Source organism: Maniola hyperantus, chromosome 7, assembly GCF_902806685.2.
Source record: "Maniola hyperantus chromosome 7, iAphHyp1.2, whole genome shotgun sequence".
Classification (NCBI taxonomy): domain Eukaryota; kingdom Metazoa; phylum Arthropoda; class Insecta; order Lepidoptera; family Nymphalidae; genus Maniola; species Maniola hyperantus.
The window spans coordinates 15,594,056-15,612,186 of NC_048542.1; the positions used below are offsets into that span (position 1 = coordinate 15,594,056).

Genomic DNA, 18,131 nt, shown 5'->3' on the forward strand with positions numbered 1-18,131 from the left:
TCATGCAACGTGCTTGCGTTGGCAACGGTACTGGATAGGCGAAAATGGCCGAGTTGTGGGTAAGCGCATTCCAGCGAGGTGCGCAGATATTTCCGACTGGTCATACACTTCATGTCAAAATACTTTTTTAGGGTTCCGTACCTCAAAAGGAAAAACGGAACCCTTTGTTATATAATAGGATCACTTTGTTTTCTCTAATCCAAATGGGTTTTTATTACAAGATAGGCTTACGCTTGATGACAATCATCTATACCAATATTATAAAAGGAAAAGCTGACTGGCTGACTGACCGATCTATCAAAACCATAGTTTTATTCAACTAGCTTATGCTCGCGACTTCGTCCGCGTGGACTACACAAATTTCAAACCCCTATTTCACCCCCTTAGGGGTTGAATTTTCAAAAATCCTTTCTTAGCGGATGCCTACGTTATAATAGCCATCTGCATGCCAAATTTCAGCCCGATCCGTCCAGTAGTTTAAGCTTTGCGTTGATAGATCAGTCAGTCAGTCAATTTTCCTTTTATAACTACATAAGATCCTGTGTACTGTGTGTAAGTACTATCCAACACACCTAGTTTCTCCTTTCACCAAAGGTTGCCTGGTGGAGATTGCTCTGAGCAATAAGGCCGCCTTTGCATTCAATTGTTTTTAGTTTCTTTGTTTTTTGTCCTATTTATCTCATGTTTTGTGTGCGATAAAGTATTTCTATCTATCAACATTATATATTTATACTAAAAGATCCTGTGGGAACACTTGTGATTTTCGGGATAAAAGTAGCCACCATAATCGGCTAGTTAATCCACACTAATATTATAAATGCGAAAGTGTGTATATCTGTCTGTCTGTCTGTCTGCTAGCCTTTCACGGCCCAACTGTTCAACCGATTTTGACGAAATTCGGTACAGAGATAGCATTCATCCCGGGGAAGAACATAGGCTTAGACTTTTTATCCAGGAAAATCAAAGAGTTCCCACGGGATTTCAAAAAACCTAAATCCACGCGGACGAAGTCGCGGGCATCATCTAGTTATAATATAAATTGCATTGCAGCGCGCGATGAACGAGACGGTGGTGCTGGACAAGCCGCAACAAATCATGGATGCAACTGTTGTACTAGAGACAGGTAAGCTGTTACCACCGAGTAGATAACATTGAGTACTAATGAACCAATTTTCTCTTAAAACGTAAGTCACAGCTTTGAAGCGCGGGACGACTGATTAGTTTGATGACTGATTAAATATGTTTTTTTTGTTTCGAGTAGATGTCAAGGCGCCAAATATAACGGACGACAATTCGCTTGTAACGGACGATAGTGATGAAGTAATAGAGACGCCGCCAAAGAAACCGCCAGCCCTGCAACCCACGTAAGTTATTTATACCAGGAGGGAGGAGGAGGAGAGCTTTCTGAGAGGAGAGCCATGCTCAGTAGTGAGCCGGCGATGGTTAGATCATGATGATGGCGATGGCGACACTAGTTTCACTATGATAACTTTTTTTTTAATCTGACATATTTTGTAAGGGGCTTTTACAAATGAACTATATGCCAGCCCCACCGTTACAAACTAAATTAAAATCAAACTACATAGTTAAACCTAAAACTATAACAATTTGAGAGAATCACTAAAAAAATCGTACACTTTCATTGCCGAAATGCTCAAAGGTTTGTTTAAAACACAGTTATAAACAACAGTTAACACAGTAAACAGCAGTTATACTCTATCCGCGGAAATGAACTTGTATAGCGCTCTATCGGTTATGTAATCCCATACAAATGATAGAAACAAAAATAGGAGTGGGCCCTAATCATCATTTTCAGTCATTAGCAATCACAAACGAAACGAACTAATGTTTTCTAATTGAATTTCGATTGTTTTTTGAAAACATTTTCGTACTGAATTTCGAATGTTTTTTGAAAACATTTTCAAATTGAATTTCGAATGTTTTTTTTTTTAATACAATAAAACTTAAAGCTAGCCTTATCTAATTACTATATAAATCATGACCGCGTGGAATGGTGCCAAGAATACTGGCTGCATTTCCGCGCTGGACAGCCAGGCTGATCCGCTGCGCAAAAAATGAGCCAGCCCTTCTGTCACCAGTTGAGGCTATTAATCGCGGTGAAATGTCTCGTAAAAAATTTTTAGCACTAAGACTCCATGGCCCCAGGGTCTCCACGGCAAACGGCACAAAAATGTAACTCTCTATAAGAGAGGCATACTTGCGCCGCTTGCCGTTTTCAGCTGTTTCTGCTGCGGCTCCCGGTCTTGATGCTGTCTTCCTGATATGACACGGGGCCAATGTGTCAACGCAAGTTGCGTCCCACATTAGCGCCCGTCCCCGTTCCCAGGGAACCAGCGTCAATCCATCAGGTCTCTTGCCATCATCCCGACTAATCCCTGCCGGCTCAATGAGCGCAGGAATATTTATGGTGGCAAGAGCTCTTTTAATTGTATCGTTAAGAGAGCCATGCCTAAACAGCCTACCGGAGCTCCTTTGGCAAGAGAGTCCGTGGATTCCAAATTTATCAACCTCTTTTCCACACGGACATCTGTGCTGATGGCACAGTGGTGTTCCCAATCTGAGACCTAGAGCCACACGAAAACTTTCGTTATCTAAAAGTGTGCCGAGATTTTTTGATGGCAAGGCATGCAGCCAATACCCAGATTCCTTTTCGGATAATGCTAGAAGCCTGGCACGATCTCTGTCACTTGTAAGATTTTGAACCAAATTCGTATGTGTCAGTTGAACCAATGGCAAATCCCAAAGTTTTTGTGTAGTACGTTCCTTCGGGATGTCGACATTGGGACATCTGACCTTCCAACTCTCTAGGGCCTCTGTGGCATAGGTCAATGATGAATTGGATTTGAGAATTTGAGAGCTAAGCTCTTTTATACTATGCACAGAGGACAGAAAAGCCGGAAGAGCTACACTGGAAATGTTTTTTGAAAATATTTTCGAATTGAATTTCGAATGTTTTTTGAAAACATGGTTGTGATTGGTTGGTGCCTCAAAATGGTTAACGCGCACTGTGATTTTTGTCTCTATCACTTGTATGGAATTACGTAATAGAGAGAGCGCTATACTAAATTATTTCTGTGGATAGAGTAAAGAACGTATCTATCTACACATAAGTTTGGTTGATTAGTATTCAGATGACAGCCACACTAAAATAAAAAAAACCTCTTCAGGGTTCCGTACCCGAAGGGTGCCAACGGGATCCTATTATTAAGCCTCCACTGTCCGTCCATCCGTCTGTCTGTCTGTCAGCGGGCTGTATCTCAATAACCATAATAGGTGGAAAGTAGAAATTTTCACAGAATGTGTATTTCTATTGCCGCTATAACAACAATTAATTATAAAAATTTCAAAATGGTCATCATGAAAAAAAAATACAATCTTACAATCGTACGGAACCCTTCGTGTGCGAGTCCTCGAGTTTTTAAAATAAAAAATATTTGCAGGTCTGCCGTAAAGGAGAAAGTGCAACAGTTCGAGGAGATGGCTGCCAGAGTCACGAGGACTAAGACGCGGGCCATGGCCAAAAAGGTAATCAATGTTCCAGTTCTCGTTGATACTGCTAGAGAGTGAACTATATGTCAAATATTAGGCTATGGTGACGTAAAATCATAGAAATTTAGGGCTACCTGTAACCTGCGTCTAATGTACTAACATTTGACGCCTGCACGTGACGTCTAAGCGTCGATGCTTTGTTAGAAGTTCTCTAACTGTCGCGAACTGTGTCACGGCTGTACAGTACCAAAGATAATATATACAAGTAAGATCGCTAACGTCATACATTCATTTAAGGCTTGCGTAAAACTCCTTTAAGTCGCCGGTACCTTGTAGGTCAACTCCTTATAGTGTGATGGCATTATTGTGCAAGCTAAAAAGTGAGTTATCGAATTTATTTAGTGCCATCTATCGAACAGCTGATGAAACTCAATTTTATTTAGAGCTAACTCAAATTTTACTCAAATAATAAACGAAATCCAAAATCACAGGCAATCATCAAAGGGTCCGGTATCAAGCGTAGGTCAGCAGTTTGGCATCATCAAAAATCCAGGAGCAAGCACAAGTAATCGGGTTAGCAGAATTTCGGAGTTCATATAGCAGAAACAATTCACAAACGAAATAGGGAAAAGAAATAAAAGCACTCAGAAAATTGTAATACACCGTCAAATTCAACCGTCACCAATCCAAAGGCAAAATAATAATTTTATTTTCAAGTAACAAGTCATTTTGTTACGCCATCTACTGGAATTTTGTAATACTACTTCAGCTATCCAAAGCAAAATGCTATGGATATCGTAAAGTTCAATGAGTCAATAATTAAAATTAAGAATTAGCTTTTTCCGATGGTGATGTTGTGAAAATTTTGTATTTTGTTACTAAATATAAATAAATTTGATGAACCAGACAAGTAAAATATGATATTTCGTCAAATCCATAAAAAATATATTTCATACGAACCAAGTGACACCATCTAGTAATAGTCTTGAACTAGTTACAATTTTAAATAGAGAGTGAGCGATCTGTACTTGTTTAATATATTATCTTTGACAGTATTACCACTTTATAAGTTACGCCGATGTACTTGCGCAGAAATCTTATTTTTGAATGGCGCAGACATATCTCTCCATGAGCCAATCATAGCGCGCGTCCGTCCGTTATTGGTTGTTGCCTACATGCGAATTATGAGCGCAAAATAATAAATCATAATCAGTACCCTTATTATAAATGCGAAAGTGTGTTTGTTTGTTGGTTTATTGGCTTATCCTTCAATAACGTCGCAACGGAACGACGGATCGACGTATTTTTCTGCATGGGTATAGTTAAAGACCTGGGGAGTCACATAGGCTACTAGAAAATCAAAGAGTTCCCCCGGGATTTCAAAAACTTAAATCCACGCGAACGAAGTCGCGGGCCTCAGCTAGTAATCAGCTAGTATAATAATAGATGAAAGTACTGAACTCATCGATATAAATGACAAGGTATGGTCAAGCGAACAAAATTTTTCACGGTTTTGGAACCAAATAAATCAGCGCCACCTCTTAGATACTAATGAAGGAGCCGTTTGAAATCCAGACGTCACTGAGGTTGCATTGGTGCTTAAGCACCACTGAGTCGGTGCCATTTTGTTTGTTCAATAGCCCTGTCCATAAGAAGTAATATATAAGTCAACTAGCTAATGCTCGCGACTTCGTCCGCGTGGACTACACAAATTTCAAACTCCTATTTCACCCCCTTAGGGGTAGAATTTTCAAAAATCCTTTCTTAGCGGATGCCTACGTCATAATACCTATCTGCATGCCAAATTTCAGCCCGATCGGTCCAGTAGTTTGAGCTGTGCGTTGATAGATCAGTGAGTCAGTCAGTCAGTCAGTCAGTCACCTTTTCATTTTATATATTTAGATTACTGAACTATATGAATTGTCGTAGGAGGAGCCGGCGCAAGAAACTCCCCCGGACAAGATCTCCAGCGCAGTGCTGTCCAGCGAGACGCTGTCCAAGATGAACTCCATGATATTCAACGGCAAAGCGCCGATGGTAAGCCGCGGTTTATGGTTCCCAAGTCAAAGGGCGAAATATATGAACTCTATCCACGGAAATATGATAGTATAGCGCTCTCTGTTACGTAATCCCATACAAATGACAGAGACGAAAATCTCAGTGGCCGTTAACCATTTTCAGTCATCGACCAATACGGGCCTTGATAGGCCTTGATAGACACGACAGACAGACAACCAAAATTATTTATGCTAATAGTATGCAACGATATATTGGAAAACCGATAAATATCGATATATCGAAGCCTAAAATATCGATAATTAATTATCTATGTCGAAAAAACTCGATAATATCGTAACGAAATATCGAAATTTCGGTCCACCTAAATTAACAAACATACAATAAATAAAATACTTATCTACTAAATGCAGTGATTATTATTACCCTCACTATTGTTTCTCACACTTTCGAGTTGACGAGTTGTCTAAATATAATATGATGGTGTAAAAGAGTAGTATATATGAGGTGCAACTTTTCATTGCATTATTGCATCATCCCAGTGACAATTAAAATTTCAAAGAGAGTGCACGCGTCTTTTATTTAAAATCACACTCTCCAGTGGAAACGAGCAAAACTCGATCCTATCGCGTTGACACGAGTATTTTTTTGAATTACTTGCGAACAATAACATTTTTATATTTCGATTTTATTTTATTTAACAGGAAAACTTGCAGCTAATATGAAAAAATGAATAGGTAAAAACAGAAGAAGATTAAAGCTAATGACAAGTTTTCACAGATAGAATACAAATAAGAATAACAAAAAAAAACTCGACTGGGGGAAAGAAAATTCAGGGAAAAGTAATAAAATAAAAAAACGAGAAACGAGATCTGGCCAACGAATTATTTAACTGAAGTATGAGCGTTAAAGAATTCATTGGCCAGAGCTTTCCGAATAGTGGTACCAGTGATGCAGAATAGGTCCAAATTTTTGTCATTTTTACAAACTAACTAGTATGTTTCGATAGTACTAGTGAGGGCAAATCATTCTGCCGCGGGAAGAAGACAACCAACAAAACTTCAGCGTGTATATCGATATTTTTATGAACATTTCACCCCTGAACCACTCGCCTGTTTGTTTAGGTATCGAAGTCGGTGTCCAAGCCTCGCGCAGTGACGCCGTCGACCAAATGTTCACAAGTTTCTGCTTCTGCGTCCAAACTGAGCGGCATCAACAAGGTATTGTCATACTCTATCCGCGGACAGAATAGAATAGAATCTAAATATATAAAAGGAAAAGGTGACTGACTGACTGACTGACTGATCTATCAACGCACAGCTCAAACTACTGGATGGATCGGACTGAAATTTGGCATGCAGATAGTTATTATGACGTAGGCATCCGCTAAGAAAGGATTTTTGAAAATTCAACCCCTAAGTTGGTGAAATAGGGGTTTGAAATTTTTGTAGTCCACGCGGACGAAGTCGCGAGCATAAGCTAGTAGAATATATTTTTATTCAAGTAGACTTATGACAAGTGGTTTTGAATCGTTAACTTGTTTAATTTACCACTGGTTCGAAATGCCATTCCTACCGAGAAGAACCAGCAAGAAAGTCGGCGGTTGATCTTTTTAAGTGATCAATTTACAATATTATTATACTTAGTTACTATAGCGCTCTCTGTCAAATGATCAAATCTGCTTTCTCTTTCTAAAAGTCGATGTTCATTACTTTCTGCCTCGTACTGTATGTAGTTCTATAGAAAAAATGGGACTTACCCCAAGCACTTTAAACATACTGTATTGTACTGTGTTTATTACTGTAAGCATATTACATACAGAGGTTCGACGAAACTGTCTATACTAGTATACTCTATCCACCGAAAGATGTTACTATAGGGCACTCTCTATTGCATAATCCCATACAAATGATAGAGACAAAAATAACAGTGGGCGTTAACTATTTTGAGGCACCAATTAATCACAAACATGTTTTCAAAAAACATTCGAAATTCAATTCGAAAACATAGTTTCGTTTGTGATTGGTTCGAGTCTCAAAATGGTTAACTACCGCTGAGATTTTTGTCTCTATCATTTGTATGGGATTACGTAACAGAGAGAAAAAATCTCATACCCTTATCCTGTGGTTTTGTGGTCAGGCGCGCGAGGCGGACGACATGCGGCGCGAGCGCGAGGACGCGCGCAAGAAAAAGGAGGCGCTGCTCGAGGCCAAGCGCGAGGCGCAGCGCAAGTGAGGCTCCACCATGTTCTATCCATACTCTATATATATAAAAGGAAAAGGTGACTGACTGACTGACTGATATATCAACGCACAGCTCGAACTACTGGACGGATCGGGCTGAAATTTGGCATGCAGATAGCTATTATGACGTAGGCATCCACTAAGAAAGGATTTTTGAAAATTCAACTCCTAAGGCTGCCTGTCGACTGATGCGGAGCGGAGCGGAGATGTGTATAGTTGACCAATCAGAGTTTTGTCAGACGACGGAATATAATCATCACGTTATTTACCGACAATCTGATTGGTTTGCTCAACACATCTCCTCTCCGCTCCGCACCAGTGGACAGGCAGCCTAAGGGGGTGAAATAGGGTTTTGAAATTTTGTAGTCCACGCGGACGAAGTCGCGAGCATAAGCTAGTAATATTATAAATGCGAAAGTGTCTCTGCCTGTCTGCCTGTCTGCCTGTCTGCTAGCCTTTCACGGCCCAACCGTTCAACCGATTTTGACGAAATATGGTACGGTTATAGCTTGCGTCCCGGGGAAGGACATAGGCTACCTTATATCCCTGAAAATCAAATATTTTTATAAACGTAAATCCACGCAGACGAAGTCGCGGGCATTACCTAGTATTATTTGCTTACTAGCGGATACCCGGCGTGTGCTACTAAGCAATAAAAACCGGCCAAGTGCGAGGCAGACTCGCGCACCGAGGGTTCCGTATTCGGGTATTTTTTGCCAACATTTTGCACAATAAATCATAAACTAATATGCGTAAAAATAAATAATAATCTGTTTTAGAATGTGCAGGTGAAGCCCTTTCATATCATGATACCCCACTTGGTACAGTTATCTTACTTTGAAAATTAAAAAAAATATATTTTTTGTGATGTAACCACCCAATTCCTTCAAACCTAAAGGTCGACGTACAATATTTCCTGCCGGCTACTGTAAGGTAGCGAGTATTACACATGAAAAGGCTTTTCACGCGATTTTTCACATGCTACCTGTGAAATGGTCCATCTGTAAGCCGTACTATAGATAGCCTTGATACAGTGTATTTGTATGTAATAGAAAACGCGAAGACAAAATGGCGGCCGCCGCGGCAGTGCGAGAGGCGGCGGAGAGAGAGCGGCGCGCGGCGATGGAGGCGGCGATACGGGAGCGCATGGAGAAGCAGGCGCACGCGGACCTGGGCAAGCTGGAGAGGCTCAAGGAGGTCGAGAGGGTGAGTGTCCAGCCGTCCACGGGTCCCCTGCTCGCGGCGATGGAGGCGGCGATACGGGAGCGCATGGAGAAGCAGGCGCACGCGGACCTGGGCAAGCTGGAGAGGCTCAAGGAGGTCGAGAGGGTGAGTGTCCAGCCGTCCACGGGTCCCCTGCTCGCGGCGATGGAGGCGGCGATACGGGAGCGCATGGAGAAGCAGGCGCACGCGGACCTGGGCAAGCTGGAGAGGCTCAAGGAGGTCGAGAGGGTGAGTGTCCAGCCGTCCACGGGTCCCCTGCTCGCGGCGATGGAGGCGGCGATACGGGAGCGCATGGAGAAGCAGGCGCACGCGGACCTGGGCAAGCTGGAGAGGCTCAAGGAGGTCGAGAGGGTGAGTGTCCAGCCGTCCACGGGTCCCCTGCGCGCGGCGATGGAGGCGGCGATACGGGAGCGCATGGAGAAGCAGGCGCACGCGGACCTGGGCAAGCTGGAGAGGCTCAAGGAGGTCGAGAGGGTGAGTGTCCAGCCGTCCACGGGTCCCCTGCTCGCGGCGATGGAGGCGGCGATACGGGAGCGCATGGAGAAGCAGGCGCACGCGGACCTGGGCAAGCTGGAGAGGCTCAAGGAGGTCGAGAGGGTGAGTGTCCAGCCGTCCACGGGTCCCCTGCTCGCGGCGATGGAGGCGGCGATACGGGAGCGCATGGAGAAGCAGGCGCACGCGGACCTGGGCAAGCTGGAGAGGCTCAAGGAGGTCGAGAGGGTGAGTGTCCAGCCGTCCACGGGTCCCCTGCTCGCGGCGATGGAGGCGGCGATACGGGAGCGCATGGAGAAGCAGGCGCACGCGGACCTGGGCAAGCTGGAGAGGCTCAAGGAGGTCGAGAGGGTGAGTGTCCAGCCGTCCACGGGTCCCCTGCTCGCGGCGATGGAGGCGGCGATACGGGAGCGCATGAAGAAGCAGGCGCACGCGGACCTGGGCAAGCTGGAGAGGCTCAAGGAGGTCGAGAGGGTGAGTGTCCAGCCGTCCACGGGTCCCCTGCTCGCGGCGATGGAGGCGGCGATACGGGAGCGCATGGAGAAGCAGGCGCACGCGGACCTGGGCAAGCTGGAGAGGCTCAAGGAGGTCGAGAGGGTGAGTGTCCAGCCGTCCACGGGTCCCCTGCTCGCGGCGATGGAGGCGGCGATACGGGAGCGCATGGAGAAGCAGGCGCACGCGGACCTGGGCAAGCTGGAGAGGCTCAAGGAGGTCGAGAGGGTGAGTGTCCAGCCGTCCACGGGTCCCCTGCTCGCGGCGATGGAGGCGGCGATACGGGAGCGCATGGAGAAGCAGGCGCACGCGGACCTGGGCAAGCTGGAGAGGCTCAAGGAGGTCGAGAGGGTGAGTGTCCAGCCGTCCACGGGTCCCCTGCTCGCGGCGATGGAGGCGGCGATACGGGAGCGCATGGAGAAGCAGGCGCACGCGGACCTGGGCAAGCTGGAGAGGCTCAAGGAGGTCGAGAGGGTGAGTGTCCAGCCGTCCACGGGTCCCCTGCTCGCGGCGATGGAGGCGGCGATACGGGAGCGCATGGAGAAGCAGGCGCACGCGGACCTGGGCAAGCTGGAGAGGCTCAAGGAGGTCGAGAGGGTGAGTGTCTAGCCGTCCACGGGTCCCCTGCTCGCGGCGATGGAGGCGGCGATACGGGAGCGCATGGAGAAGCAGGCGCACGCGGACCTGGGCAAGCTGGAGAGGCTCAAGGAGGTCGAGAGGGTGAGTGTCCAGCCGTCCACGGGTCCCCTGCTCGCGGCGATGGAGGCGGCGATACGGGAGCGCATGGAGAAGCAGGCGCACGCGGACCTGGGCAAGCTGGAGAGGCTCAAGGAGGTCGAGAGGGTGAGTGTCCAGCCGTCCACGGGTCCCCTGCTCGCGGCGATGGAGGCGGCGATACGGGAGCGCATGGAGAAGCAGGCGCACGCGGACCTGGGCAAGCTGGAGAGGCTCAAGGAGGTCGAGAGGGTGAGTGTCCAGCCGTCCACGGGTCCCCTGCTCGCGGCGATGGAGGCGGCGATACGGGAGCGCATGGAGAAGCAGGCGCACGCGGACCTGGGCAAGCTGGAGAGGCTCAAGGAGGTCGAGAGGGTGAGTGTCCAGCCGTCCACGGGTCCCCTGCTCGCGGCGATGGCGGCGGCGATACGGGAGCGCATGGAGAAGCAGGCGCACGCGGACCTGGGCAAGCTGGAGAGGCTCAAGGAGGTCGAGAGGGTGAGTGTCCAGCCGTCCACGGGTCCCCTGCTCGCGGCGATGGCGGCGGCGATACGGGAGCGCATGGAGAAGCAGGCGATGGAGGCGGCATACATGCATGCATGCCAACGTGAACCACACACCGCCGAGAACATTATGGAGAACTCTCAGACATGCTAAACAGGGTGTAACCAGAACGCTGGCAAAAACGAAGACAGGTGATAGTATTGATGATCTATTATATGATACCACAAAAAAAAATTGAATGTTGTTGAATTTCCAAAAATCCTTAGCGGATGCCTACGTCATAATAGCTACCTGCATGCCAAATTTCAGCCCGATCCGTCCAGAGGTTTGAGCTGTGTGTTGATAGATCAGTCAGTCAATCAGTCACCTTTTCCTTTTATATATTTAGATTTTTCGGCTTACTTTAAATACAGAAAAAGCACTCCTCCTACGTCCTCCTTTTTCCTCTACAGAAAAAGCATGAAACAGCGCGTAAAGTGGCGGAAACAGAAGAGCGGAGGAAGGCGGAGGAGCAAGCGAGACAGCAGAGGCTGGCGGACGAGCTGAGGAAGGCGGAGGAGGCGCGCCGCAAGCACCTCGAAGACTCCGCCATGTGAGTAGGGTGCTGCCTGGAGTTTTTTTTTTTTTTGTTATTCAGATACAAGTTAGCCCTTGACTGCAATCTCACCTGGTGGTAAGTGATGATGCAGTCTAAGATGATAGCGGGCTAACCTGGAAGGGGTATGGCAGTTTTTTATTAAACCCATACCGCTTTGGTTTCTACACGGCATCGTACCGGAACGCTAAATCGCTTGGCGGCACGGCTTTGCCGGTAGGGTGGTAACTAGCCACGGCCGAAGCCTCCCACCAGACCAGACCAGAAATTTAGAAATTATAAAATTCCAAACCCCTGCCAGGAATCGAACCCGGGACCTCCCACTATTAAGACCACAGCGCTCACCACTGCGCCAGGGAGGTCGTCAAAATATTATTATTATTCAAGGTTTCCAAATGTTTGTCCCATAGAGCAGAAACAAAGAGGAGTTGGCCTAAGCAACTGTGCACTGTGATTTTCAACTAGGTCCTGACGTCATCACTGTGGGCGGGGCCTTAGTTAGTATGCTGTCTGCGTTCGTCAGGTTCACATATATTGAGACTCGTATTATCGGTGTGTTTTCGCGTTTTTAAGAACAAAAGGATGAAGTGTTGTGTTTTATCGTGTCAAAGTTATTCAGACAGACGTTCTGATGCTATGAATGGTATCACATTTCATTTGTAAGTAATTTTATACGTAATTATTAAAATAGTTCTAGATTATTGACATCTAGTGTGAGATAGCTGAACTATGTAGTGACATCAATATATCGATGTTAGGTCGCTAAGCGAGTAGTTTTGCTACTAACCCGCAGATGGAAAATTGAGAAGTGGGCGGCGTTCCACAACCCCTCACCCCGCAAAATGTCACTCGATATTTCATAGGGAAATCTTAATACAACATCTCCTCTTTGTTTCTGCTCTATGGTTTGTCCAATCTATTCTTGAACTGGTTAACAGAACTTGACAAAACCACATCCTTAGGCAATTTATTCCATACTAGCTGATGCCCGCGACTTTAGGTTTTTAAAAATCCCGTGGGAACTCTTTGATTTTCCGGGATAAAAAGTAGCCTATGTCACTTTCTTGCTCACTTATGTTCACTTTTTTCTCGCGATTTCGTCCGCGTGGACTACTCAAATTTCAAACCCCTATATCACCCCCTTAGGGGTTGAATTTTCAAAAATCCTTTCTCAGCGGATGCCTACGTCATAATAGCTATATACATGCCAAATTTCAGCCCGATCCGTCCAGTAGTTTGAGCTGTGCGTTGATAGATCAGTCAGTCAGTCAGTCAGGCACCTTTTCCTTTTATATATTTAGATAACGAAGCTCTGGCCCTCACAGGCTCTTGCTCTAATAGATTCTGATTTTCCTTTGCGACAGGATGAAAAAAGAAGAGGAGAGAATGCAGAAAGAGTTCGAGAGGAGACAGAAGGAGTTTCTAGAGCGGCAAAAAATGAAACAGAGGATAGAGGAAGATAGGAGTAAGTTCTCATTTTTTGAAACTAATCTGTTGTTTTGAGTAAAATATTGAGCGTCTCCGAGTCTATACCTTATTCACGGAGACTACTACGGAGTCTAGAGGTTCCCGAGGTTTTATAGCAAACATTCGGGGAAAAATCTGAAAACCGGGAATTTGTGGTTACATCACAAGAAAAAAAAATGTGTTCATGAACAAAAATTGCTTTTTTCAATTGTTGAAATAAGATACCCCATGGGTATCATATGAAAGGGCTTTAAGTACTTGTACATTCTAAAACAGATTTTTGTTTATTTTTGGGCATAATAGTTTTTGACTTATCGTGCAAAATGTCGATAAAATACGATTGTAGCACCCTCAGTGCCCGAGTCTGACTCGCACTTGGCCGGTTTTTTTTTTCTAAAAGAATATTAGCCATGTTAAATGACTAATATTCCCTTTACCTCTCCAACTAAGCGTGAAGCTTGTGCTAGGAGTAGGTACGACAATAGTGCAACGGGCGGGGTTTGAACCGTCGACGTTTCGTTTTTCAGTCCACTCCTATACCGGTTGAGCTATTGAGGCTCTGTCCTGGCTTTACTCACGTGTTTAGTCGGGCTAGCGTCGACTAAACACGTGAGTAAAGCCGGGACAGATATTATATATGTCGGAGAACAAGGGGGATGGCCGACATCAGAAGGTAGTAATTTCAATTACAATCATTTTAATACTCACTTATCACACGTGAAAACCACTAGCGTAACGTAACGTAGCTAAACCTAACCCTACCTAGCGACCGGCTCCACCATGTCCCCATACCGGCCCCAGACCAACCAGCTAACCTAGCACACCAGAATTAGTTCAATTAACATCAACTACAACAATCACGTTTGTCTAATACAAATTGGAACGATACAAAAGGACTCACCCGATAAACAACCTGTCTAGATCGCCAAAACACACTCACAGCAACCTTTCACAACCTAGTAGTATAACCTCAAACAACTAAAACCACATTAGGTCACAACGACAATGATAATAATAAAACCTACAGTACGACACACATAGTATCCACTGAGAAGCGACTCTGGCCAAAGCCAAACGAATAATGTCTCGAGACACACTGCGCATCTCATTTTATAATCTCACAATGACGGTGGGGACGATGACGCGATGTTCAATGAGCAAAGTCTTTACAATTAAATGGCGGCGAGCCTACATATATAATGCTATGCCGAAGTGAGCCGGGCCGCATTGCGTTGGTCTCGGGAGAATGACTTTTATCGCTATATACCGTCAAGTCATTTTATCGAGATCGATGCTGTGTGGCATGGTACATTTTGGCGTGGTGAGGTCCAACTCGTATGCAGAAATTGAAGCTGGTATACGCGGACATAATTATTTTATTTTAAAACTACCTACCTACATTAATAGTATGTATAGTATGTATGTAAGTATAAGACTACAGAGGAATGTGCAGTGCTCAGACAAGCCGCCAAGCGCTTACGAGCACGAAGAAACCAATATTGTGTTTTTTTTTCTGTTTGTGTGGAAAAAAAAAAATGGAAATCACTCACGATAGTTTAAATGCATATGTTTTCATTTCATTAAATCATTTCATTTCATTTCATTTCATATCTATGGTCTGAATACTGAATGTCGCATATATTCGCAGTGGTTCCGCCGCAGCCTATGGAGCCGGCGTACATGCAGGACGGCTTCCAGTACCTCAACTCTGACTCTGACGAGGACGAGGACGCTCCGGACATACCCACGCCCTCCTGGTCCACCTCTAAGGTATGTCATACCGATGTTTATTGCACTACAGCCTTTTTTACTCACGACTAGATATGAATCAGACTTTTATGGACTAAATACTAGAAGATTCCGTGTTCATATTTTTATAATTGTTAGTGTTTTACCTACACTTCAAGGAAATTTCTAAATAATCTTAAATACATATCAAAAATTGAGACCCCCACTAGGTGGACAAGTGGACCTTCTACAAGAGACCTATGGCCAGCAGTCTACTAAATGGCATTAACAGTTGCTTCAGTCGGGCGCGATTCCAGGAGACGCGGTTTCGATTCCTGCCGGTCCGCAATTTTTGATATGCGTATTTAAAATTATTTTGAAAATTCCTTGTTCACTACGGTACCTTAATAAACGTGATATTTCAGGCGCGTCGACACCCACTGTGCGTACAAGCACGTATCTCCACCGCGCACGTGGACAAGCTGTTCTCGGTGCGCGAGCACATGCCCGACCTGCTCGACATCTTCCCCGGGATCGAGCGCGCGCGCCTCAAGAGGACCTCGTCCGCCGTGTGGCGCACGCCGCCCTCGCGCCTGCCCGTGCTCAGGGAGTGAAACGCCGTCCCACGGTGAGTGATTGGTGAAAACCAGCGCTGTGTGTGCAAGGCTACAGCATCATGCTGAGTTGGGACCTTTAAAATAGAGTACTAATATCTGCTGAGAAGTATTTTTTGTGTTAAAAAATTGTTTTTTTTTGTCGTTTATGCCTATTCTCCTATGACTAGACAACTTTAACTAAACCTACCTAAACCAGCTCCTCCATCCCCATACCGGTCCCAGACCAACCAGCTAACCCAGCACACAACCTCAACTAGCCAACTAACAGGAACCTCATTAGGCAACAACCACAATTTAATAATAAAACCTACAGTCGACACACACAATGTCTATTGAGAGGTGCCTTTGGCGAGAGCCAGACGAATAATCAATCGTGATGCACTGCGTGTCCAATTTTATAGTCTCACAACGACGTTGGGGACGATGACTTGATGCTCAATGAGCAAACTGTTTACAACTGAATTTCGTCGCTGCCGACATATATAAAAGGAAAAGCTGACTGACTGACTGACTAATCTATCAACGCACAGCTCAAAATACTGGACGGATCGGGCTGAAATTTGGCATGCAGAATGCAGGTAACTATTATGACATAGACATCCGCTAAAGGATTATTGAAAATTCTACCCCTAAAGGGGTAAAGTATGGTTTTGAAATTTGTCTTCCACGCGGACGAAGTCGCGGGCATAAGCTAGTACTTTACATAAATTAAGAAAAAAATGTAGCGCTCGCTTCTCTTGCAGTACTGTTAAACTTGTAATAACGAGGTTTTTGTTTATTACAGGACAAGGCCCAAGGGCACAACAAAACTCAGTCGCGGGCAGCGAATTGTAAATACTGTTATGTTACTATAGTAATAGCAGTAAGTAATTAGTAGGTATTTCTGTCAAGTCATGAAGTACTAGACGTCTAATAAACGATTTACTAGCGATTTTATTTTATTGTTTTTATTGTAATCTATTTTTACTTAAATGACTTAAAAGATAAACAAGTAACTTCTCACTGGAAACCACTCACGATAGTTTAAACGCTAGAAAGTAACTTCTCGTTTAAACTATCGTGAGTGATTTCCATTATACATGTTTCACACGGCACACCCGGCGTTACTCACGTGTTTAGTCGACGTTAGACCGACTAGTTTCGAACCCCTCTGGGGTCCTTTTTCACAGGAACTCAGTTCGCAGTTGTCTCCCCACACCTCAGCCACCCTCACAGCGGGCTGTGCGGGCAGCGGCGCGCAGTCTCAACCGCGACGCGTGCGCGAACTGAGTCCCTGTGAAATAGGACACCGGAAGGGTTCGAAACTAGTCGGGCTAACGTCGACTAAATCCGGGTGTGAGACATGTATAAAGTAACTTCTCGCTGAAATGCGTACAGGCCGTATGAAATGACAGTGAATCATGTACGAGTGAAAATCAACTCCAGAAAGTCTAAAGCGCCGGACAAATCACGTCGCTTACGCGTTTCTCCGAGTTGTTTAAATTGTTTATCTTTTAAATTGGCTAAGGAAGACTGAAGTATAGTATATATTACGTAGTTCCAGTACGCGGTAGAAATAATGTACATCGGCCTTTAGAATGACACGTCGGCTTTGTAGAGCGTTGTCTCTGTCACTCATACTTACCTATGTGACGTTTTGTCGGTCGTAACGACAGAGACAATGCTCTACAAATCATTCTATCTCTTTCTAAAGGTCGATGTACATTATTTTCTGCCGCGTACTGTAATTATTTGTAACACGATAAATAATGATACAGTGTATGAAAATTCATATTTACGACTTTTGATACTAAACTAAAATTACCATATTTTTTTTTGAAAATATTTTTAATTCCTGGTACGCTCAGAGGCACTTCGAATCTGCACAATACCAAAACAAATATGGCAGGCCTAAAGTGCGACAAGGCTCTCTTGCCACTTGAATGACATTGACAGGGGGGCGCTGTTCGAGAACAAAGGATTTTAGAATATTCAAACAAGAACAAAGCGGACACTTGACGGTAACGTTAGTTCCGATTTTCGCCACGCGCCAAGATAGCCTTACCGCACTGTACTTGGCATAGACTCGAAAACGAAAAGCATGTTCACGGATTCCCAAAAATAATTAGTTTTGCTTACTCGCTCTCACGCGGTGTTTTAAATAATCTTGACACTACATACATACATAGATATTAATTAATATTTATTAATATATTACTTAATGATTTATAAAAAATGTATTTAAGTTTGTATTATATAGTAACTAGGTAATTCATCAACGAATTATCCACCCCTTTTTCACGCATATCCTCTTTCACGCAATCCATCCACCTTTTCTTTGGTCGTCCTATCCTCTTTTTTCCTTCCACATGCATACTTAACATCCTTCTAGTGACATGGCTTTGGTATGTTGTAGAGAATATTGTTAATAATAATTATTAATTATTAATTTTTTATTAATTATCATTTGCCTATAATTAATAAAAAAAATATTGATTATTAATTATTAATAATCAATATTTTTTTTATTCATTATAGGCAAACGCTTGA

General features: G+C 44.5%; 1 protein-coding gene across 1 annotated transcript in view; it reads left to right on the plus strand.

The window, feature by feature from the left end:
* Incenp (Inner centromere protein) overlaps positions 1-17,772 on the plus strand; it is a 29,178-nt gene extending 11,406 nt beyond the window's left edge. The window contains exons 13-24 of the mRNA XM_069500030.1: positions 1,051-1,123; positions 1,262-1,364; positions 3,462-3,546; positions 5,440-5,547; positions 6,651-6,746; positions 7,666-7,757; positions 8,822-8,975; positions 11,648-11,787; positions 13,155-13,255; positions 14,906-15,027; positions 15,411-15,613; positions 16,387-17,772. Of these exons, the coding sequence (XP_069356131.1) occupies positions 1,051-1,123; positions 1,262-1,364; positions 3,462-3,546; positions 5,440-5,547; positions 6,651-6,746; positions 7,666-7,757; positions 8,822-8,975; positions 11,648-11,787; positions 13,155-13,255; positions 14,906-15,027; positions 15,411-15,599 (1,263 nt within the window). The 3' untranslated portion in view covers positions 15,600-15,613; positions 16,387-17,772. The remainder of the gene's footprint in view (positions 1-1,050; positions 1,124-1,261; positions 1,365-3,461; positions 3,547-5,439; positions 5,548-6,650; positions 6,747-7,665; positions 7,758-8,821; positions 8,976-11,647; positions 11,788-13,154; positions 13,256-14,905; positions 15,028-15,410; positions 15,614-16,386) is intronic.
* Positions 17,773-18,131: the final 359 nt, after the last annotated feature.